This window comes from Protopterus annectens, chromosome 2.part0 (assembly GCF_019279795.1).
Source record: "Protopterus annectens isolate FY-2018-M chromosome 2.part0, PAN1.0, whole genome shotgun sequence".
In the NCBI taxonomy this organism is placed as follows: Eukaryota; Metazoa; Chordata; order Ceratodontiformes; family Protopteridae; genus Protopterus; species Protopterus annectens.
This window is the reverse complement of record NC_056728.1, coordinates 1,709,081,809-1,709,105,512: the sequence shown is the minus strand read 5'-3', so window position 1 is coordinate 1,709,105,512 and position 23,704 is coordinate 1,709,081,809. Positions and strand designations below refer to the sequence as shown.

At 41.8% G+C, this 23,704-nt stretch overlaps 1 protein-coding gene across 1 annotated transcript in view; it reads left to right on the top strand.

Moving 5' to 3' along the window:
• Positions 1–23,704, top strand: part of MIB2 (MIB E3 ubiquitin protein ligase 2) — a 1,775,226-nt gene that overhangs the window by 1,319,425 nt on the left and 432,097 nt on the right. The window contains 1 exon segment of the mRNA XM_044061758.1: positions 6,032–6,188. Within this exon segment, the coding sequence (XP_043917693.1) occupies positions 6,032–6,188 (157 nt within the window).

Genomic DNA, 23,704 nt, shown 5'->3' with positions numbered 1-23,704 from the left:
TTGGAGATTCTGAGACAGAGAGGTGACTGGCAAGCCAAAACCCCTGCAACTGAGGAGTCAGTCTTCCTCAAGGCCTTTGGGGCTCAGCCCTCCGCCTCCTGGGTGTCTCATGAACTCCTTGATTTGATTGGGTGTGGGAACACCCTGATTCTGTGGAACCGTGCCTGCGAGGCCCAATAAATTCTTGTCAGCTCCCCACAGAAAGAATTTCTCAGGTGTACGGTAGATGCTTTGGTGGTGGCTTCTGCCACACAGCAGGACGTGGCAGAGGCATTCATCCTCCTAATAAGGATTCCAGGAGTATGGATAGGCCTCAGCGGCCTTTTCCTTACGGTCGTTGAATTATTTATGTCATTTTACAAGGCTCCAAAGGGATCTTCTCAAAGAGCTAAATGACTCCTTGTTGGTAATCTACCTGAAGCGTTGGCCTCGACTGTTGGCGCACAGATGACTACTCTTTGTTCCATTGTTAACTCGTCCATGAGGCTCATCTCGGAGACAAGCCTGGTTACGCGAGGCCTTCAAGTCTTCCTTCGCCGACGCCTTTGATGGGTCATCTTTGTTTGGACCCAAGGTGAAGGACACGCTAACTCGGTGCGAGCAGGAGGGCAAGACTTTGACTGCCGTTTCCTTCCAGGCCTTATCCCAAGGCTGGGAGAGGAGGGAAAATGTGGTTTAAAAATCCCAAAGTCTTTCTCTACTCCACCCAGTGATTCCTCCAGAGGCAGAAGACGCCACCCCAGAGGTGGCAGAGGCCCCGTAACTCTGGAGACCGCGATTCCTTTCGTGGTTCTTCATACAACCAGCGTGGTTGCCCGACTGTGCAACTCCGGAGCCAGTCGGGGCGCATCCACAAGCTTGGGAATCCATTACAAGCGATCAGTGGGTGCTTCGCATTATTACCGGAGGATATGTCATCCCTTTCAGCAAACCCCCTTTCTTTAAGGGAAATCCCGGACGTGCCACCCAGTCAGCGGGATCAGGCAGCATTAGAAATTTCAAAGCTGCTAGAAAAGAGCCATCCAGCCTGTCCCCACCGACCAGATCGGATCAGGAACTTACTCAAAATTATTTTTGGTGCCAAAAGACAGGGGACTTCAGGCCCATTTTGGACCTCAATGCATTGAATCGAAGAAGTCCAAATTCAATGGTCACTCTTCAATCTATTCTTCCTTTGCTGGAAAAAGATGCATGGATGTGCTCAGTAGATCTCCAGGACGCTTACTATCATATTCCCATAGCTCAAGAGTCCAGGAGACATTTACGCCTCCTGTGGCCAGTCATTTCCAATTCTGAGCACTGCCCTTTGGTCTCACCACAGCCCCCAGGGTGTTCACCAAGTGTCTGGCAGTGGTAACTGCTCACCTGAGAAGTCAGGGATTCCAGGTGTTTCCTTATCTAGACGACTGGCTCCTTACAGCTGCCTCCGAGCATCTACTTCTCCAAGCGCTCAGAGCCACGTTCACCTTGGGCCGTTTTTTGGGGATCACATTCAATTTGCAAAAATCTGTACTACAGCCTTCTCAGCGTATTACTTTCATAGGCGCAGACTTAGACACAGAAAGAATGCGCCTTTTACCGGCAGCAAGAATTCAGATCTTACAAGATCAAGTCAAATCCTGCCTTCACTTACAAAGAGCCCCGCCCATCGGATCCTACAACTGTTGGGCTCGATGGCGTCGACTATACCCTAGTTCCCTTGGCCAGACTTCACATGCTAATTCTACAATGGCTACTGTCGGTTCAATGGTCTTATCAGGAACTGCCCTTGAACCACTTAATTATAATTACGGAAAGTTGCCGCCGAGATCTGCATTGGTGGCTCCTACAGTCAAATCTCGACCAGGGCGATCCTTTGTTCCTCAACGTCCCTTGCCACTGTGACCACGGACGCCTCCCAGGTAGGGTGGGGGTCATTACCTGGACAGGTCGGTCCAAGGCACATGGCAGATCCAGGAAACACATTTGCATATCAATGTCCTGGAGATGAGAGCGGTACTATTGGTACCCAAGCTCTCCATCACGCAGGGCCCAATTAGATCCTATCCGACAACATGTCGGTAGTATGGTACATAAACAAGCAAGGACCAGGTCTTACCCACTATGCAGAGAAGCCATGAGACTTTGGCACTGCTACCAACCGCTTTCTAATGGCAACGCACATACCGGGAAGTCCAATGTGATTGCGGACAGATTAAGCAGGACCATTCTCTTGCCCCATGAGTGGTCCCTCAATCAGAGTATAGCTGCGAAAATCTTCGACAGATGGGGTCTTCCTTGCTGCGACCTGTTTGCCAGCCCCCACAATGCTAAATGCAGAGAGTTCTTCACACTGTTCCCATCCAAGGGACAGATTCCCAGGGACGCCTGACTCACGCTTCCTACCGAGGGTGATACAGAAGGCCTTTTACATGGAGAGCGAGATGATTCTGATTGCCCTGCACTGGCCTCGTCAAGTTTGGTTCCCTTTCCTACAGAGGCATGCGATAGAAGGTCCATGGTTTCTGGAGCCGGTGCCAGACCTGTTGACTCATCAGTCAGGACGGCTTCATCCGTCTCTCAGGTCCCTGAAGTTGGCAGCATGGTTACTCCACTTCCATCCTTAGTCCGAGACAATGCTCTCTCGACGGATGTGGTCCACATTCTGTCTTCTTCTCATAAACCTTCCACCATCAAACTTTATTCCAGTAAATGGAAAAGGTTTGCCTTCTGGCTCAACGGGTATAGACCCTCTCACTGCTCCAGTATCGGAGGTTCTGAATTTTCTGGCCTTCCTGTTTCAGTCGGGCTCTTCAGTTTCTACCATTAAGGTTCAGCTAGCGCAATCTCTAATTTTCATGCTTCATTTGAACCTTCATTGATGTCTCACAAACTTTGTTTAAAGGGGCTTGGCTCCTTAGGCCTCCTTTATCTCATCCTGTTCCTCCTTGGGATTTGAATATGGTTCTTGCTGCCCTAACTGCCCGTCCTTTCGAACCAGCTACTACTGATTTAAAATTTCTGTCTTGGAAAACGGCCTTTTAGTAGCCATAACATCTGCTAGGCGAGTTTCAGAACTTCAAGCTCTTTGTTCTGATCCTCCCTATTTGATTTTTCACAAACATAGAGTTTCATTGAAATTGAACCCTGCATTTATTCCAAAGGTGGCCTCTTCTTTCTGTTTGCAACAAACCATAGAACTCCCTGTGTTTTTCCCAGAATTCTCTAGTAACGCAGAATATACATTGCATCAATTGGACGTATAGACAGTTACGCTTTATTTGAATAGAACCGCTCAAACGCTGAAATCAAATCAATTGTTCGTTTCCTTTGCAGCGAACAAATTGGGTCAACCAGTATCAAAAGCCTCCATATCAAAATGGATTAAAGATTGTATCACTTTTGTGTATTCACAGGCCAATAAAGACCTTCCCTTTCCAGTCAAGGCTCATTCTACCAGGGCAATGGCTACTTCGTAGCTTTTCACCCAAGTTATCCATTGATGATATTTGTGCTGCAACCTGGACTTCTCCTTTATTTCTCATTACAAATTGGATGTGGTTTCTCGAGGCAGAGCTTCCTTTGGTTCCACGGTTCTCAGGAGTGTGTTCCAATGAGCCACCCGGGATGTAGGTGCTAGGGACGCTGTCCCATCTGTCATGAATGTAGGCGAGATAGGATCCCATTACATCTTTTAGTTATGTACTTACCATAACTTTGGATGTATGGGATCCATCTCATTCATAAGTACCCACCCTCCTTCCCCCTGCCATTTGGATTTAGAGGAGCTGTAGTCACTTTTTTCTTGGCGTTCTTTCTTGAAGAACTTTAGTTGGTTATAGTGACTTATAGTGTCTCTGTGTTTACATGGGAGTATGAAAGCGAACAAACAAGATCTGGGGAAGCAGGTGTAGTGCATCCTGGGATAGGGTATAGCCCAGCCAATGAGAGACTTTGTGCTAGTATATAAGTTGCCGAGTCGGAGCCGATGGATCGGCTCCGAACCCATCTGTCATGAATGTAGGCGAGATGGATCCCATACATCCAAAGTTATGGTAAGTACATAACTAAAAGTTTTTTTTTTAGATTAGATGAATGTTTGAAAAGGAATGAGGTAAGCTGTATCATTAGTGGACATTGGTTCATCTGCCAAAAATGACAATTATGTAAATTTTGCTAGTGAAAAATTTGAATTAAGCTGGTTATTGGTATTTACAACAAGCTTTGCTGAGTCAGACTTTTCTCTGGGTGTTGAGTTGAAGTAAGCATCATTGTGTATGATACCAGCTAATATAACATTGTTTAACATAAATATTATAAAGTAAACTGGAAATATTTGCGGGGATAATACCATAGACTTGGTTTTGATATATTTAGGTGCAGGCCCCTGTTGAATCATCTGTATATTGTATCAGTTTGTCAAGGCCAACATTGTGAAACATATCAGTAACTTACAATTTGAAGAGCAGTGTTTTCCGTATAAGTGTTTTGGACAACTCCTGTAATTAGTGGTAGATATTAAGAGATGTAGGCATTCTATCTGTTCTCTGGTTGAAAGATATTTCCATCTACGTAGTGGCTTCTCTTCATGCACCCGTTTGGCCCAGTTATTCCACAGAGGTTGGAGATGGATATTCCCAGACTAGGTGAGACCCATATGACTTATTTATTCTTGCTTGATAATTCATGTTACCATTAGGTGGTAGGGAGTGGGCCAGCTTTCTGGTCCTGTAGAAGGCTTAACCCCTTCTAAGAAGTATCACTCCCCTTCATTTGCTTTCAGAGGTCCACTATTTGATGCTTCTAAGCCATAGTGTGCCTCCACATCTGAATCCCCCTGTTTAATGTGCAGTTGCACTTGGCATTGTATGCTCAGTAAGCCCAAACTCCACCAGTATAATACCTAGTGCTACCACTAGGTGTCACCCAAATTGGGAAGCTACAACCACTTCTCTTCTTCGAGGATGAGAACTCCCTACCAGCTTTTATAGACACTTGATTCTCTGTTTGAACTCTGATCACCTGTGCTGTAGTAAGGGCATTATCCCTCTATGCCATGGAGCTGGTTAGTTTGAGAGATAACTGTTAAATTGTTTTAGAGCATTAGCAGAGAATACAAAAGATTTAGAAGTTAGGCTGTAATTTAAAAGGCAGTCAAGGAGCTGCTGATGAACACAGTTTTTCCTAAGATTTTTGATACGGAGTTAGTGGGACAATATGTATGTATTTGTTACATGACCATATGCTGTTTTTCATATGTCTAGGTTCACAAATGGTCTTAGCAAGACTAACTCACCTGCACCTACAAAGCCCAGTTAACTACTCCCAGTGCTGCTGTCCTACTCTCCTACTTATCCTATCTTGTTTTTTTGTCCCAATTTTTCCATTTACAAAACTCTCCTGCTCACCCAGTCCTGTTTTTTTTTTGTCCCAATTTTCCCCATTTACAACTATTACTCTCCTGCTTATCATAGCTTGTTTTTATTTTTTTGTCCCAATAGTCCCACTTACAACTATGGAGCTTACTTTGTCTGGCAATTCTAACTTATTCTGATGTACTTTAAGCTCATGGTAGTTCATATTTAACTGGGAGAGAAAGGTTTCCCCCCTGCATGGGTAGATTGCATGTTGCACACTTTTCCTAAATTGTTTGACTGAACACAGCTCTGTAAAATACGTTTTAATAAATCATCTTTCACTGAATGTGTTTTGATCATCTGTAGGAGTGCCCCTGCTGCACACTTTTCTGACTTGATGCGTCTCTGTACGTTATTGTGCCTTGTCAGACTTCAGTCAGATATAGTATACTTGCCTTGATGTTTCTAGCTGTTTGCTGAACATAACTCTTGTGAGCCCTCTGAGCCTGCCTAGTTAATATTGTTACTGATAAATAAATAAATATAAACAAATCTACATCTTTCTCTGGAGGTCCAGCCATTTCTAAAGGTACTGACAGATCAGTATTATGTTTTTGCACTGCAGCTTTATCTTGAGAGTTCCTTGTTTTAATTTAGTAAGTTTCTGATTATTTTTTTGTATTCTAATTTTGCAGGAATCAAGTGGAAGCGACTAAGCTGCTTCTTGCTAGAGGAGCAAATGGCAATCTAACCAATAATTCGATGTGCACACCTCTCTACATTGCTGTAAACAAGGGGTTCACCGAGCTTGTCCGGGCGCTGTGCAGTCATGGATGTGATGTGAATCTGCAGGTAATAAGGTGACTGATATTTGGAAGAATATCTTCTTGTAAAAGAAACCTGAGAAGTAATGGTAGTTTTCTGTATTAATATTTTAATACCCGCCTATGTGGAAAGCTTGTGTATGTTACACGGAATGGCTTCTGAGCCCTGCATGGGGCACTCTGCCCAAAGCAGTTTGCCTGATACTGGAAGTTTTCAGGAATGATGAATGATATTCCCCAAGATCCATGTCAGTGGCCCATGCCAGAGCAAGTGGGTGTGCTCACTTCGTCAGTACCTAGCTCTTCTAAATGTTCACTCTGTTCAGATGTGGTCCTAAAGAAATATAAAGGCTCCTAAACTATGCAGATATGTCTGTAATAATCAGAGTCAAAGCAGGATATCTGCCAACTTTGTACTGCTGTGGGCCCTTGCACACTTAATTGCTGGAAATGTAAAACTTTCTTGTCGATTTTCATTGCTGGCTGCTGTTAAAATTTAGGACCTTCTTGACAGCATGACACCCACCTGAAAAAGAATGAGGTGAAGATTAGAGAAAAGGGCCTTGCTAAGGAAAATGGGGAGTGAGAGTCAACAACTGAATGACATTCAACAGGAGGCAGAGAGAGCAGATGGGAAGGGAGAACTGAAGCCTGACCTCAGACAGCCATTTCTTGATTGTCTGCTAAGCTTGGTAACATGTAACATGCTGGTAGACTTTGTCATCTTGTCAAGCTTTTCTTAGTCCAAAATCGCTTAATCCAGGAAAAGCGTTGCAGGGAAGTGATATTTCAGCCCTGTGTTTGCAGTGAAGCCATAGTTAGTGTAGTTAGTCCATCTTCCCACTTTGTGTCATCCAAAAAGTTGACCATAGCAATGGTAATAGTCCTAGACACTGGTTCCCTGCTGTAGAGATGAGATATGACTGGAGCCAGGAAGTTTGTACTGGTAGCTGATTGTCCTAATGCGACTCTGACTTCTCATTCTTTAATTGTTACCAAAGGCCTACTTTCCTGACATGAGTAGTTGTTCATACTCGGACTGTTGTAAGCCTGTGTCCATTACTTCTGATCTTGTTTTAATGGCAATTGACCAAACATGTGCAGAATACAAACAGAAGAGGTGCCAGTTAATTCTTCCGTTGTCAAGACTTATAATCCCTTTCTGATAACATTTTCATCTGAGCATGCCTGCTTATTGTGGTTTTTATAGCTTGACAACCCATCTGGGTATGCAGGTCCAAATATCCCTCCATTGCCCTTTCTAGTTCCTTCATTCTTGATTCCTGTAGATCATTTTCAAGAACAGTCTCTTTAACACTAAGTAGTAATATTTGTTTTATCCTCCATACTTTGATGAACCTGTAGCCCTGACATTGCAAAAGGACTGGCTTTTCTTACCCTTTTGCATGATACAGCCAAGCCTTGTGTAGTTGTATAGGTGTGCTTTATGTAGAGATGTATGTTGCTTCCTGTTATATTCTGAGTTGAACATTCTCTAAATAGTGAGAACAGAGGAGAATTTGTATTTTCCACTTAGCCGAAGAAATTTCTATGCAGAATAACTTCTACTGCTCATTTCATTGGGTAATTCTGACTTCATTCCAACTTTAAACTTTATATCTGACCCTAAAAGTGACCATTTCGCCTCCTCCAGTCCCCACCCCATTTGGCTTGTTCCTTCACCAGGACAAAAGACCCGTGGTCCATTAATTACCATTTAGTCAAAAGTCGAGAACCAGGAATGATGCTGCTATCACCAGTGGTGGATTGAGATTTTTTGCTCCTAATATCCCTATTGTGACTAACTTTTCCATCATCCATGCATCTGTGAGTGTATCTGTATACTTGTACAGATGCTGTCCCTAGTTTCCAGCACTGTGAATATCTAAGATAAACATAATTGTCATTGTTGCCCTTGACCAGTTGCAGCCACATCTACATGAGGTAGACATTTAATTACAAACTCCACTGTGCTGGCTTCTGCATTCCCTGAGCTGCTAGTCAAGTTTAGGGAATGTAGGACATTGTCAGGGCTTTATTCTACTGTATTATGGAGTATTTAAAGTAAGCTGTACAAAACAGTGGTGCAACCAGTAGTAAGTACCATATGGTACAGAAAACTGAGCTATGAAGCCAAAGCGGTTGAGGAAGCTGGAAGTAAAGGCAGTGAAGTGCCAGAGATGGATCATAGGATGTACACTGTGGGCAGACCAGGAAATGAGGATATCAAAGCAAAAGCCAGAGTAGCTCCAGTTGCAGAGCAGTTCAAAGAGAACAGATTATGGTGGTTCGGACATGTGTGCAGGAAAGCAGAAAATGGTCTAGTGAAGAAGATATGGGAGAGGCAGGAAGAAGGCAAGAGAAAAGAAGAACATCCAGCAAAGAGGTAGACTGCGTGAGAGAAGATGTGTGACAGGCAGGCATCACTATCAAAGGAAGGTAGGAGAATGGCACTCAATATGAGAGATGACAAAAGTTGACACAGCACCCTGACCCATGTAGAAAGTGGGAAATGGGGGTTGATGGTGATTTTCCTTATTAAATTTTAGCTATGTCAGAGTATTTCAACAAGTATGATTTTGCTAGATCAATAGCTCTTAAAGATGTTTAGTCCAAATGCTTGATATGTCCATAGCCTGATCACAATGTTTGAAAGTATGAGTGATGTAAAAAGTTTAAACAAGCTGACGAAATCTGAAGATAGATCTGGCTTTATTCCTTGCAAGGTATCAATTGTAGCTCTTTTTCACCAGAAGCTAGTGTATGCAGTTTGCTGATTATCATTTTCAGGGAAATAAGTCAGTTCTTCTTAGAGATTCTACTATGAAACTTGATACTTCTTATGTAGGGTTAGAATTTAGTATTTTCTACTATGAAACTTAATACTGAAACAGTTGCCTGCAGTCATACCAACAAAAGTAATGGTCCTTGAGATTGTTTTGAAGTTCTGGAGCCTGAGCCATGGGTCCCTGGGGAAGAACTTCACAGTCCTGAGCTAAGCTTCATAATCCGCTACAAGATTTGACAGAGGGAGAACCTGAAGCATAATAGTCATCCAAGGTTACTGCATGGCAACTCAGGAGAGGTCTCGGATAGACTTCTCACTTACCGAGTAGACTACAGAAGGCTGCCTGCAGATCTCATAGCTACTTAAGAGGCAAAAACTGTGGTACCTTTCGAGGTACATTTTGTGGAGCAGCATAGGTTTGATGCTAGTCTAGATCTGCCGTCATCTGTGTCAGCACTTACAGAGGCTTCCTTCAAATCAAAGAAGATGTGTAGTCCTTCACTTCATTCATGTGATGATGACAGTATTTTTTAAAATGTAAAGGTCTTTCTCCACAGTGCATTCTTTCTGCTCAGGAGGTCACACCTTCTCTATGTTCAAGCTCGGTCTCCAACAGCATCTTAAATTTAATGAGACTTTACATCATTGGTGAAAATTCTGTCCCATATCTGAAATTTCTTTTTCTAAAGCAAGATTGTTAAAACTTCCCCCATTTAAGACTTTCCAAGATGTATGGATTAGACTTTCTAGATGTTGTTATACTCTGCCATCAGCACACACTTCAGCTAACGTATTGTAAAAATGTGTCAGTGAAAAAAACTTTCTGTTTTGGAGAAGGTGGGCACTCACAAGAAATAGCAGGCGAAGTTGGGAGCTTCATGTGAATTTTCTAGAAAACAAAACCACCTTGAAAATGGGAGACACTGAGAGTATGCAGAACCAGCTGGCAATGTTCGGTGTCATGCAACTTGTATGACAAGTAACATTGTCTATCTGGCAACGTGTGATGTATGCGCTTGTTTCTATGTCGGTAAGACGACTAGAAAACTTAAGGAGCGCATCATAGAGCTTAAATCAAGTATAAGGAGGGGAGTGGAGTCTAATGCTCTATCCAAGCATATTTTAAATTGTGGCTCTACACACAGTTTCAAGTTTAGAGTAATAGAATGTGTTGTCAGCTCTATTAGGGGAGGGGACTTATGCAATCATTTAGATAATAAAGAATATGAGTGGATAGTGAGGCTAGCAGCTAATACATCCCCTGGATTAAATTTTGATGTTTCCTTAAAACCTGTTCTAATAAAAATACAACACACTAAGTTAAAGTAATATAGGTAATGCATTTGTGTACATATGTGTGTATGTAAATATAAATACACAAAAGTAAGCAAAAATGTATATGTGTGTATGAATTTTATCTTATTTTACTTGTTTATGTTTTAAAATTATAAGTAATGTAATTACTTCAATGCATTAGTCACATGACCTTGGCTGCGGGTCATGTGATATGTTGGGCGTGTATTTAATGTTTGATTTTAATGTACCTGTGTCTATCATTGAGAAAGGGTCTTGTACCTGAAAGCTTTGTGTTTGATAAAGGTGTGTTTTTTACCTCAACTAATTTGTCATGCTTTGTACCTTTGACATTGCAGCAGTATATACTTGGTGTTCTCTTAATGTTCAAAATTTCCCTACACAAGGAATAGTTATGTATTTTAATTCAGAAGTTGTCCGATGTTAGGGAACACATGGGGAGGGTTAAATCAACAGGAGATTAGCAGTGGAAAGTGTTTTGTACCCTAGAGGAGCAGATTGGTAAGCTGGAAGATGAGAAAGCCACCCTGAAAACAGAGCTGTGGGAAGAGAAACTGAAAACAGTGGGGTTGTAGAAGATGGTTCACACATAAGAAGTGGAAAAATGGGCAACTTATAGGAAAGCTCAGTACAGCAGACCATGTAAATCATCAGGATAAATGAAACAGTGACAGAAACAAGGCTTCTTTATGTTATGTTTCTTCGGGGAAAAATCCACTTTCAGTAATGGGAAACTGCTATAACTAGAGCATTATCAGAAAGCTGGCTGTTGCAGGGCCACCAAAACATGTGCTTTGTATATTTACATTTCTGCAATGCCAGAAGATGTCATGCCTCAGGTGAGACAGTTAAATTAATACTACACAAGAGCATGCTATTTAAAGTAGTGGAAGAATCTTGTGATGCAGCTGTATATGTGAAACAAGGCTTTCATTAAGTGTGCTGGAGGACAAAGAGCAACAGGTGTAGGTGCATGAATCTCTTACCCTGCTGTCTTAAGGGTGCTCTAGAAAGGTCAGAGATCCAGGCTGAGCACCAATATGAATATCTGGAAATTATTTTCTAAAATGCAAAAAGAACAAAGGTGTGCATATGCAGTGGATATAAAAAGTGTACACACCCCTGTTAAAATGCCAGGTTTTTGTGATGTAAAAAAATGAGACCACAATAAATCATTTCAAAACTTTTCCCACCTTTAATGTGACCTATAACCTGTACAATTCAATTGAAAAATAAACAAATCTGTTAGGGGAAATATATAAAAAACAAAAAACAGAATAAGCAGGTTGCATAAGTGTGCACACCCTTAAACTAATATTTTCTCCACTTTTTGATGAATGTCTTCACTGTGTTGCATGGTATATTCAGTGCTGTGGAAAATCCTTTTGTACCCATACCTTTCAACAATGAGATCCCTTTGATGTTTTGTAAGCTTTCTGTGAACCATGGCTTTTGCTGTAGTGCGTAACTGAGTAAATGTCAGGAAAATCCTACTAGGACAGCTGTACTTTATTTGGGGTTAATCAGAGTCTCTTTAATTGATGGCAGGTGTGTACCCAAGAAGACTGAATGCTGTAATTAAATCAAAAAGTGCTTCAACAAAGTATTAGTTTAAGGGTGTGCACACACAACAAAGTATTAATTTAAGGGTGTGCATACTTATGCAACCAGTGCATTGTACTTTTTTTATTTTTTATATTTTTCCCCTAACAGATTTGTTTGTTTTTCAATTGAATTGCACAGGTTATTAGGTTCATAGGTTGATACTAGGCTATATGCCCTAGGGCATTTACAAGCCTAGCCAGTGTGTGTTTGGCTTTCTCCACCCTTCTTAGATTAGTTGACTGTGCCTCTGTATAGTATGTCACAGAAGATAGCCCATTTAAGGTTAGTTTACCATGCCTCTGTCTAGCAGTGACACAGAAGAGATCCCAGGGGTAAATTTACGATCTCCCATCCAAACGTCAAGATTCTTCTTGAAGAGGGTCATTGAGGGGCTCTGTCTGACATGGATTAGGATTTTGTTCCAGAGTGAGGGGAGCCTCTGGGATATGAATCTGTCCCTCCAGCATGTTCTATTTATTTCTGTGCTGAGATTTAAGTCACTGGAGCGTATAGTTCTGATGGATTTGGATTTCTTGAGGTGGAGCACGTCCATTAATTCTGGGTTGGACATGGCTTTATACGTCAGGCACAGATCGCCTCTGAGCAGGCAATAAGCAACTGAGTAGCGCTGGAGTTTCTTTAGCCTAACTGCGTAGGGCATCTGTTTGAGTCCCTTGATCCTCTTGTTGAGATACTTTTCGGGTCTTTCTAGTTGTAGCAGGTGTCAGGTAAGGTACATCCCAAATGGGGCATTGTATTCAATTATGGGCCTGATGAGTGATGAGTAGAGGGGCACAATGACCTCTCTTGATCTAGATGTGAACCCCTTCGTGATAAGGTGGGCTATATAGAATGTCTTTCTAACCACTTTGGCAATGTGATTGTCAAAGGAGAGATTACAATCTACTTGGGTCCTCAAATCCCTAATTACTTCTTCTGTACTTAATGGATTACCACCTATGTGGTAATTTGTGGGCACTGTTTTCCCAAAGGGGATGACTATGCACTTTTTGGCATTTAGCTTTAGGCCATGGCTCTGGTACCAGTTATCCGTCTCTGTGAGACCTTTTTGGAGGATGCTTGTGTCAGCCGGTGAGTCGATTATGGCCCCCAGTTTGCAGTCTGCAAACTTTGTCAGCCATAGTCTCCTGTGTTAGCCTGTACCTCAGAGAAATATATACCGAACAAGAGGTCCCAGGACTGAGCCTTGTGGGACACCACTTGTAACTGGTTTAGAGTCTGACATGGCACCTGCAATTCTGACCATGTGGGTTCTATCCCTAAGCCAGTTTGCAACCCATCTTGTGACATAGGGGTTGATATTTAAGCTGGTGAGCTTATTTATGATGCCCGAGTGAGGTATTGTGTCGAAGGCTTTTGCAAGGTCAAGGTAGGCTGTGTGGACTACCTTCCCTTCGTCTATGGCCTTGGTGACTGTTTCAAAGAAATTGACCAGGTTCAAGAGGCAAGATCTGCCCTTAACAAAGCCGAATTAGGTAGGATCCAGTGTTTGGAGGTTCCCAATGTCTTTGTTTATGAGTTCCATGATGATACGCTCCATAGCTTTGCAGACCAGGCTAGTTAGGCTTATAGGCGATAGTTTCCAGGGTCCGTTGTGGCACCACCTTTATGGAGTGGGACCACTGTTGCTGTACGCCATTCTTTGGGTACATATCCTGTTGTAAGGCTGAGACTGAACAGTGATTTTAAGTGAGGGTTCAGTTCTTCTTGAAGCTCATGTAAAATGCAGCCAGGGTTAGTCACCCAATATAATGGTGTTTGGAGAGACCTTCATATTCTCCAGTGTCTTCAGGAAAGCCGAGTGGGGTTCCTGAGTTTGGGAGGGTGGTCTGTAGCAGGCTACAAACTGGAAGGCAGTTTTATTGGTCACATTAAAGGTGGGAAACGTTTTGAAATTATTTATTGTGATCTCATTTTTATATCACAAAAAATGGCATTTTAACAGAGGTGTGTACACTTTTTTATATCCACTGTAGACCTACTAGTCCAGTTTCATAACTCCTGGCTAAAATGTAGTCAGTAAACTAGAAATGTCAGAGTGAGGGCCATTCAGGTCCTGATTGCACAGAGATGACTGGGTTACCAAGGAGGTTAAAGCCACAGGTCTACAAGATAGGGCAGTAAACAAGCTAGAAAGAAAAAGCTGTATGCAGAAGAGACAGCAAATGGAAATTTTGAGATGAGCAGATTGTATTAAGAATACAAGAATTAAGAAAGATTGTATTAAGAAGAAGTCAGTAATGAAATGGAAAAGAAAATTGGACCTAGAACTCCAGGAGCTTGCTGATAATCAGTGACAGAAGGATGCAGAGATATAAGTAGGGAGAGAAGCCATAGCAGAAATTGCAATGTCAAGGAGAAAGTGGACTGGAGGAAGCAATCTCTAATGATTCATAGGACTATGCTAAGGATTGTTGGTGTGCTGAGGAGTTCTAGAGTTTAATCCAAAAAAAGAGCATGATAATAAGAATATGAAAATGAATCTAGTCCCCTAGAGTGGGAATAGAACCCACAACCTTTGGGTTCTGGAAGATCATTTGGCTGTGCGTTATATTCCCACTCCAGATGATTGGATTAATTTTCAAATTGCTGAGGTATGGAGGTAAACCATATGAGACTTTAAGCCAGGGTCCCATCTGCTTGAGGTGGTGGTAGCTCAGGTGGATGCAAAAATCCTGTGGCAGTTGTTGAAAGGAGTTAGGTGTCCTTTATTTAACATAGATTGAAAAAACATTATTTACAAAATGTACATATTTACAGGCACTTATGTAAACATTTCCATTTGTTTTCTTGTTTATCATTTTTCTTTTTTTCCAAAATGTTTTTATTCATTTTAGAACACAATAACTTTAAAAGTATAGTAACAAGACAAAAGAAACTACATACAATGCCCATAACAACTAAAACAGCAATATACATAGAACACTCAATATTTCTCTAACAGATTAGACAGTTTTGTCCAAGCAATTAAATGATGAGTTGTGTTATTAGTCCTTGCTTTTATATTGGCAATCTCATTCTTACAAATGTATTTCACAAAATGAATGAACTCAGCTTTAAAGACAGGGCTAGATTGGGATTTCCAGTTTTTAGTAACAATTTTCCTTGCTGTAGAGAGGATGGACCATAGTAAAAGTGTTTGGTTTTTAGGAATGACTTTAGGAACAGGAATATTGAAAAGGTTAATGGAGTCAGAAATTGTACAGCTGTCATTCCATAGACCTTTACAACCACAATGAGGAAATTATTTTGCAATTAACAACCATATGTATTCAAGTCAGCATCAGGGTGTCCACATCTCCAGCATTTCATTTAATCTTTCGTGTACATTATTGCTAGTCTGTGTGGGGTGAAAGAACATCCTTTTAAAAATTTCCATGTGTATACACGCCAGAACAGGGAAGATGTGGATTCCTTCACCGACTGTAAACAAAGTTTTTCATCTTTTTCTGAGAAACCTTATCCATTAACTTCACTTGAATAATTCCAAAAGAAACATCTGTTTTGGTAAAATAATTTTTGAGAATTTTATAAATAGCAGATGTGTATGAAGTGATCTTCGATGAGCTGTTAATAATTGTTGAGATAAAATCCAAGATTTTTAAGATGTTCATTGTGCATACAGCTGCAGTCATAACAGATGGGTTATCCTGCCGTCAGGCGGGTCCTCGGTCGGCCGAATTCCAAAGTCTAGGTCCGGCGTCAGTTGTCGTCACTTCTTCCCTGACGTCAGTGCGGCAGGGGTATAAAAGAGCCAGTCGACGCCATCTTCTTCAGTCTTTCTTGCCACGCGGTGCCCGAAGCAGAAGTAGTTCGCAAATGCCGGTCGGCCAGCTCCTGAGATTTACGAAAATATTTCAACCGAAGTCTTCTTGAAAGCTAAGTACCCCGTTGGGGAAACTTTTCTTGCCTCAGACCAATGTCAGACAAAGTTAATAATTGCATTTCATGTGGGAAGCAAATACCGCATAAGGATTTCCACTCTTTCTGTATTCCTTGCTTAGGCCCAGACCACGACGTCTCGGCCTGCCGTTTTTGTGCTAGATTCAGCAAACGCACTATTAAGCGTCGGGCGGAGTTCGCCCTTCACTTTTTTGGTAAAAAATTTAATTATATTATGTCGTCGGATACTCCGACTCCAGTTTTGAGTAAAAGACGCAAAGAAAAGGACCGACATACGAGGTCCACGACTTCTACTGACACCACGCTAAGGCCGACTACCGGTTCTCCGGTTCTCAGCGAGGCACCTACGCAGCCCCTGAGTACCGATGACACTTCATTACTGGTGTCTTCAGTACCCGAGGTCGCAGGCTCCTCGGTCCGCATTCCAACTACAGATACTGACGCCACTCTTGGCGGGGAAACTCAGAGTTTAGACAGGCCTGCCATTTCTCAAGGTGTCTTCAGGCCTTCCTCCTTCTCTATTAAAGCTTTCACAAAATCTAAAGCAGCCATGAAAACTAAAAACAGGGACCTCTGACCCCTCTCAAGGCCCCATGCCTAAAAAACAGATGCTCAAAATGGCTGAGGATTTGATTACTCTTATCAGGGGTTCTCAACCCCCCTCGGACAAAAGGCCCAGATTAGAGGAAGACTACCCTTCCTCAGATCAAGCCTCTATTACCTCTGAACATTCTGAGGACCAGGACTATACCTATTCTCCTTTTGAAGACTCTGATGCAGAGGAGTCCATTCCCTCTGTCTCCCCCCCTGAGGACTACTCTTTTGGGGAAACCCTGCATACTTTGAGGGAACACTTTCACTGGGAAGGCCAAGATTATTCAGATTCCAAGAAAAGGCTCAGGGATTTTCTCTTGCTCCCCCAGCATAGGCCCCTGGCTATCCCTCCTGTTTTAGATATATTAGATGATGTGTACACAGAAGCCAGCCTCAACCCAGATTCTTTACCTCCAGCTCCTGTTAAACCAGACAGGTATTACCGGGTTCCTGATTCACACCAGTTCCTATACAAAAGCCATACTGCTGACCCAGAAACTATTTCACAGGGTCCCAAGGGAATTAAGGCCTCTACTGCTAAAACCCATTACCTTCAGAGAGAGATTCCAGAGCTTTAGAAAGGTGGGGGAAAAAGGTGTATACCTCGGCCACTTTAACCATGAGGGCATTAAACTGTCAGTTTCATATGTTAAAGTATCAACAGCTTTTGTTATCTCAGTTGAAAAGCAAAATGACACAACCTGAACAACCAGATTTAAAAGAGTTGCAGGATTTGTTGCATGGTGCAGAGCAAGTGGGTAAACATACCCTGCAGTGTGGTTTTGATGCTTTAGAGGCCTCATGTAGAGCTGCTGTTACAGGGTCTGTCATACGTAGACATGCTTGGCTCAAAGAGCAAGTCTTACCAGATCATGTCAAAGCTAAATTACTAGATGCACCTCTTCAAAAAGATGTATTGTTTGGTGTTAAAGCTGAGGAGTTACTAAAGAAAATGGAGGAAAAAGCGAGATCAATGCAAACAGTGAAAGATTTCCTGCAGGTACAACCTCCACGTTTCAGCAGAAACTGGCCTTCAAAAAATTGGTCCTTTCCAGCCATGGACAGACCTTAAAGAGGCAGATACAGACGCCCGAGGGGTAGAGGGCAACCTCAAGGATCATTCAGAGCCAGACAATGGCAAGCACCAACCCCAAGAGGTGGAGAAGATAGATCACAGTCATTCAGAAAGCAGACACAATGACTTCCCCCTTTACCTGCCAAGCAAAGCTTTAATGGCAGCACCTTTGGGCGGAAAACTGGCATTATTCTCAAAAAATTGGCATATTGTCACAAAAGACAAATGGATTCTGGTCATTATAGACAGAGGCTACAGATTCCACTTTCACACCCTTCCAAAAATGAGAGGCATGCCAAACCTGCCACAAAATCAAAGGGCAGAGGCACAAAAACAAATTTCAGCTCTCATGGACATGAAAGCTATTCAAGAGGTACCTGCAAAAGAACAAGGTCAAGGGTTTTATTCCAGACTATTCCTGGTACCAAGGAAAGACAAAGATTGGAGACCTATTTTAGACCTATCCATCCTAAACACATATTTACAGGTACCAAAATTCAAGATGCTCACATTACAGCTTCTTCCCATGCTGGGCAAGGAGTCTTGGCTGGTAACATTGGACCTCAAGGAGGCATACCTGCATGTCCCTATCAGACAAGATTGCAGAAGATACCTCAGATTTCTTGCAGGTTCAACCCATTATCAATTCTCTGCATTGCCCTTTGGCGTATCTACTGCCCAGAGTGTTTCTGAAATGCCTGGCATCAGTAATTGCCTTCTGCAGACTTCAAGGAATACAAATATACCCATATCTGGACGACTGCCTGATCCAAGCGGACAGTAAGGACATACTTCTGAAACACCTGGCGTTTGTAATAAAACTGTTGAACTTTCTGGGATACACAGTCAACAAAAAGAAATCAAAACTAATACCCTCTCAAAAAATAATTTTCCTGGGTGCCAGCTTGAATACAACCACCCAGATGGCCTACCCTCATGCCAGACAAACAAGGGCAACTATCTCAATGCTTCAGCAAAATGGCAACCTTCACCAGGCTGACTGCAAGGAAAGTCCTGCAGGCTCTGGGATTCATGGCATCTTGCATCCTTCTGATCCCATGTGCAAAGCTGCATATGAGAAAACTTCAATGGTACCTAAAAAACGTATGGTCTCAACACAGCCACAGTTTGGAAACGATTACACCACTCATTCCATGTCTTCAAAAGGAATTTCTGTGGTGGGCTCAAGCATGCCAAAGAAACATAGGTCTCCCTTTCTGCGTACCTCAAGCAACTCAAATCATCACAACAGACGCCTCGGACTATGCCTGGGGGGCACACATGACAGATCAGTGCATTCAGGGAAAATGGTCCCAAAAAGAGAAGCACCTACACATCAACCAAAAGGGAATGCTAGCAGTGCAAAATGCTTTTATGGCCTTCAAAGACCTACTGCATCCAGACCAGCTATTGATAAGGACAGACAACACCACAGTGATGTGGTACATAAACAAACAGGGGGAACTCATTCATACCCCCTGTCCAGACTAGCCATGACCCTATGGAACACAGCTCTGGAATTGCAAATCCAACTTCAGGCACAATTCCTGCCAGGGAAGGAAAACACACTGGCAGACAACCTAAGCAGAAATATGACAGATCCACACGAATGGAAGTTGCATCCTCAAGTTTTCGCAAAGATAACTCAGGCATGGGGAGAGCCAGACATAGATATCTTTGCTACCCATAGAAATTACCAATTGAAAAAAAATTTGTTCAAGGACCCATCATCCACAGGCCTGGAAAGTGGACGCACTTTCTTTCAATTGGGCAACGTTGACAGTCTATGCCTTTCCGCCTCTTCCTCTGCTGCCCAAAGTTCTATTAAAAGCCAGAGCAGAGAGGCTGAAAATGATTCTTATTGCTCCAGATTGGCCAAGACAACACTGGTATCCGCTCCTGAAGAGCCTGACACATTCCCCACCATGGATCCTACCTCTAGTGCCTCTTCTGTTGTCCCAGCACAACTTCAAAACTTTTCACAGCCAGCTCAAAACCCTAAATCTAGCTGCATGGAGAATCCCTTGATTTCCCAACAGACCCTCCTCTCCAAGGAGGTGCAGGATGTCATCTTGGAGGCCAGAAGACCTTCTACTAGAAAAGCCTACTCCGCCAAATGGAAACGATTTTGTGTCTGGAATCAGAAAAAGGGCCAGAATCCTTGGGTAATAAATTTACCTCAAATTTTACAATACCTACCTGAGATGTTAATCAGTGGACTTTCCTTCTCCTCCATCAAAATCCACGCTTCAGCCATTTCTGCACAATACAACACAGATCCTCCTTTATTCTCTCATCCTCTCTTAAGACAGTTCCTCAGAGGGGCAAAGAATATAAAACCCCCAAGGAAACCACCAGTCCCTGCTTGGGACCTCAACTTCATATTGGAAAAGCTGACCCTTCCTCCATTTGAGCCAGCTGCTTCAACAGAACTACAATACTTGTCATGGAAAACAGCCTTCCTTCTGGCTATCACCTCAGCACGCAGAGTTTCGGAACTACAGGCCCTCATGGCTGTGCAACCTTTCATCATTTTCCATCAGGATAGAGTTTCCTTACGAACCAACCCTACCTTTATGCCAAAGGTAGTATCCAGTGTAGCCTTGAATCAGACTATCCACTTACCTACCTTTTACCCTAACCCACAAAACAAAGGGGAAAGACTACTGCATTCCTTGGACATTCACAGACATTCGTTATTATTTGGACAGGACAAAGCCATTCAGGAAATCCGAGCAACTCTTTTTGTCCTATGCTACAGGTGCTCATGGAAAGGCCATCTTCAAACAGACAATCTCAAAATGGATAGCCCACTGCATACGCTTTGGTTACTCATTTCATGGAAAAGCTGTGCCTTCAAGCATCAGATCCCACTCCACAAGGGCCACAGCTACCTCTGCAGCTTTCCACAGGGGGGTTCCTACCAAGGACATTTTGGAAGCAGCCACTTGGAGTTCAGTGCACACTTTCTCCAAACACTATCACCTTCCACTTTACTCTAGAGCGGGATTTGCCACAGCTGTCTTGCAGGGCATCCTTGCTCCTCCTAGTTCCACTTAGTGCCTGCCACCCCTACTTAGCTTTGGGATTCTTCCCATCTGTTATGACTGCAGCTGTATGCACGATGAACATAGTACAGTTGTGTATCTGCCATAAATGTAGATGTTCGAGTGCTCATACAGCTGCAGTCCAGGTTCCCCCCCCTCCATCCCCTCTTATGACAAACACCTTCTCATACAACCTATTTGGGGTATTCTTTTATGGTGTATTTGCTTGCAACTACTGTTTTTTGATTATTCTATATTGCATGATTACATAAGTTTATGTTTTGCCTTCCTTCTGGGGGCACCTGACATCTGGGGCAAGAAAAACTGAAGAAGATGGCGTCGGCTGGCTCTTTTATACCCCTGCCACACTGACGTCAGGGAAGAAGCGACGACAACTGACGCCGGACCTAGACTTTGGAATTCGGCCGACCGAGGACCCGCCTGACGGCAGGATAACCCATCTGTTATGACTGCAGCTGTATGAGCACTCGAACATCTACATTTATGGTAGGTACAAAACTGTACTTTGCTCTTATTGTATACCTCTAATCAGGCTACGAGCTTAGTATATATAAAATCATTGCATCTTTGGATGTCCAGCCATTGCAATTTTGCAAACTGTGTCTGCTGATCAAATAGTCTGCAGAACTTATTTTAATAGCTGAGAGAAACTGATTCTGATATAATAGGTCACCCTTCTTAACTTCTAACATTTTCTGAGTATCAAAAGATATCAAACATTCATTTGTGTAAGCAATAGGAAACATAATTATTAATACATTCTAATTGATTAGAAAACATACGCTTTTTAAACAACAGCAATATTTGGTTTATAAGAGGTGTGAGAACAAGTTTTGAACTTTCACTTTGAATGTATATTTTTAAAATCAATATAAAGATGTTTGTATGTATTTGAGTATATGGTTCAAGCAATGTCCTTTTGCTATTAAGAAGTAAGATTTCATATATTGATTTCCAGTATGATGTATAAGAAGTATTATTCCAAAGCAACACTGTGTTAATAAATGCGGAGTTTAAATAAAAATCAATATTTGGAAACCTTGTACCTCCTTCATCCCAGCTTGTGGTGTGCCAGAGAAGAGATTCTTGTTTTTTTGGGATACCAAAGAAAGTTGAGTAATAAGTTATTAATTTTCTGTTTAATTTTGACAGGTGGGGGAATTATTAGAGCTTGGCCAATGAATAAGATTTTAGGTAACAGTATCATTTTAATTAGTCTGTCTTCAAATGTGAAGAAGAGTGTTCCAACTGTCTGTCAGACTAGTAATTGAGTTTATAAGTTGTTCATAATTAGATGTGAGCGATTTTTTATAATTAGATTCAATAATGATACCTAGATATTTAATATGCATCCCATTCCAGTCTGTTTCTTTTTGATCTAAGTTTCATAGTAACATTTGTATTAACTAGAAGCGCCTGAGTTATGTTGTGATTGAATTTTAGACCAGAGATGTTTGCAAAGAAGTCTAGATTATGTAATAGGTGGTCTACTGAATTTTCAATACCATTAGAAGTTATTAATAGATCATCAGCAAACAGTTGTATCTTAGTTGGGGGATAATTTCTCTGAACTTTATATCCTTTAATTCTGCCATTATTTCTAGCATAATTTGCAAGAGGCTCAATAGCCAGGGCAAAGAGTAATGGGGAGAGGGGGGCACCCCTGTTTAGTACCTCTTAATATTTTGAATGGGCTAGATAGATAAGATCCAGTCTCTACATAGGCTATGGAGTTAACATATAGTTTTTTTAGTTAATCCTATAAAGTTTGGGGAAAAATTGTATTTTTGCAAAGCTTTAAACAGATACGGCCAACCTGTCATTTTTTTCTCTTTTTTTTTTTTTTCTCATCATCTCCCAGAACTTTTTGTACTTGTAGTTAAACATTCTCACTATTAATTTATTGTCTCTTCCTTTACCCACTTTAATACTCTGTACCTTTACCCACTTTAATACTCCGTACAAGTTTAAAGAAACAGAATAACTGAATTTAGTAATCCCACCCCCCTTCATCTTTACTCATATACAACAAACCTCTTTTCACTGGGTTTAATCTTCTACCACATGTGAAGCAAACAAACAAAAAAAAATTGCATAATTTCCCTTTCATATTTTTTCTGAGATTATTTAAACATTTGACATGTATGCTATTTTCCCATTAAAACATAATTCGTAAGGTAAGCCTTTTTTATGAATGCTAATCTTTCTCCTCCACAAACGTGACATATTTCTTTAATTTCTTTTATCAAACTCTCCCATTGCATCATAACTACATAATTTTCCCAAATTTTATTCCTAACAAAAACAGTTCATTGCTAAATACACCCCCCCAGTTTTTACCACATCACCCAAACCCTTACTTTTTATCTGTATTCAAGGTCATCCCCATCTCCTTTAAACCCCCATTCAGACAAACCAAAATTTCCCTCATCCATATTTTGCTTTTAGCAACAACTATCATCTGTATTTGTCAGAACTACTAGAATCATCACCTCCTTTTGCATTACATATTTAGCATATTTCATTTTATAAGCTGCTTCACTCACTATTGCATTCATTATCAATGCAGACAATATTCCACTCACTGGACATCCTTGTCTTATATCACACTTCATGTCTATTCACTAACACTCTCACACTGTTATTTTGATATGCTGACATGCACACGCTCTTATAATTCTATCACCTATTCCATACTGCTCCATAACATCCCACAAGGCATCATGCTATACTGTATCAAATGCCTTGCTAATATCACCTACCATAACTTTCACTGTGAAAAGCAAACACCTCATAGAGATTTTCATTCGTACTGCATTCCCTGTTTAGGCCCAGACCACAACGTACCTCGCTATCGGTTTTGTGCCTTGTTCAACGCCCGAACTATTCGTCATTGGGCTGTTTTTGCAGCTAATTACTTTTGTACTCAATCTGTGTACTCTGAAATGGCTTTGTTAAGCCATCCGACTACCGATCTTCTGAAAAAATGTAAGGATAAAGACAGAGTCAGACCGCATATGCCCAAAACTACCGACGACTCTTCCGTTAAGCTAGTCACCAGTCGCCGGTACTCAGTGAGGCACTTTCGCAGACCCTGATACCCGCTACTTCAGATTTGCAGGCCTCTACAGATTCCCATTCGGAGTCCGGTATGCAGTGAGATGCTTCTTCAACTA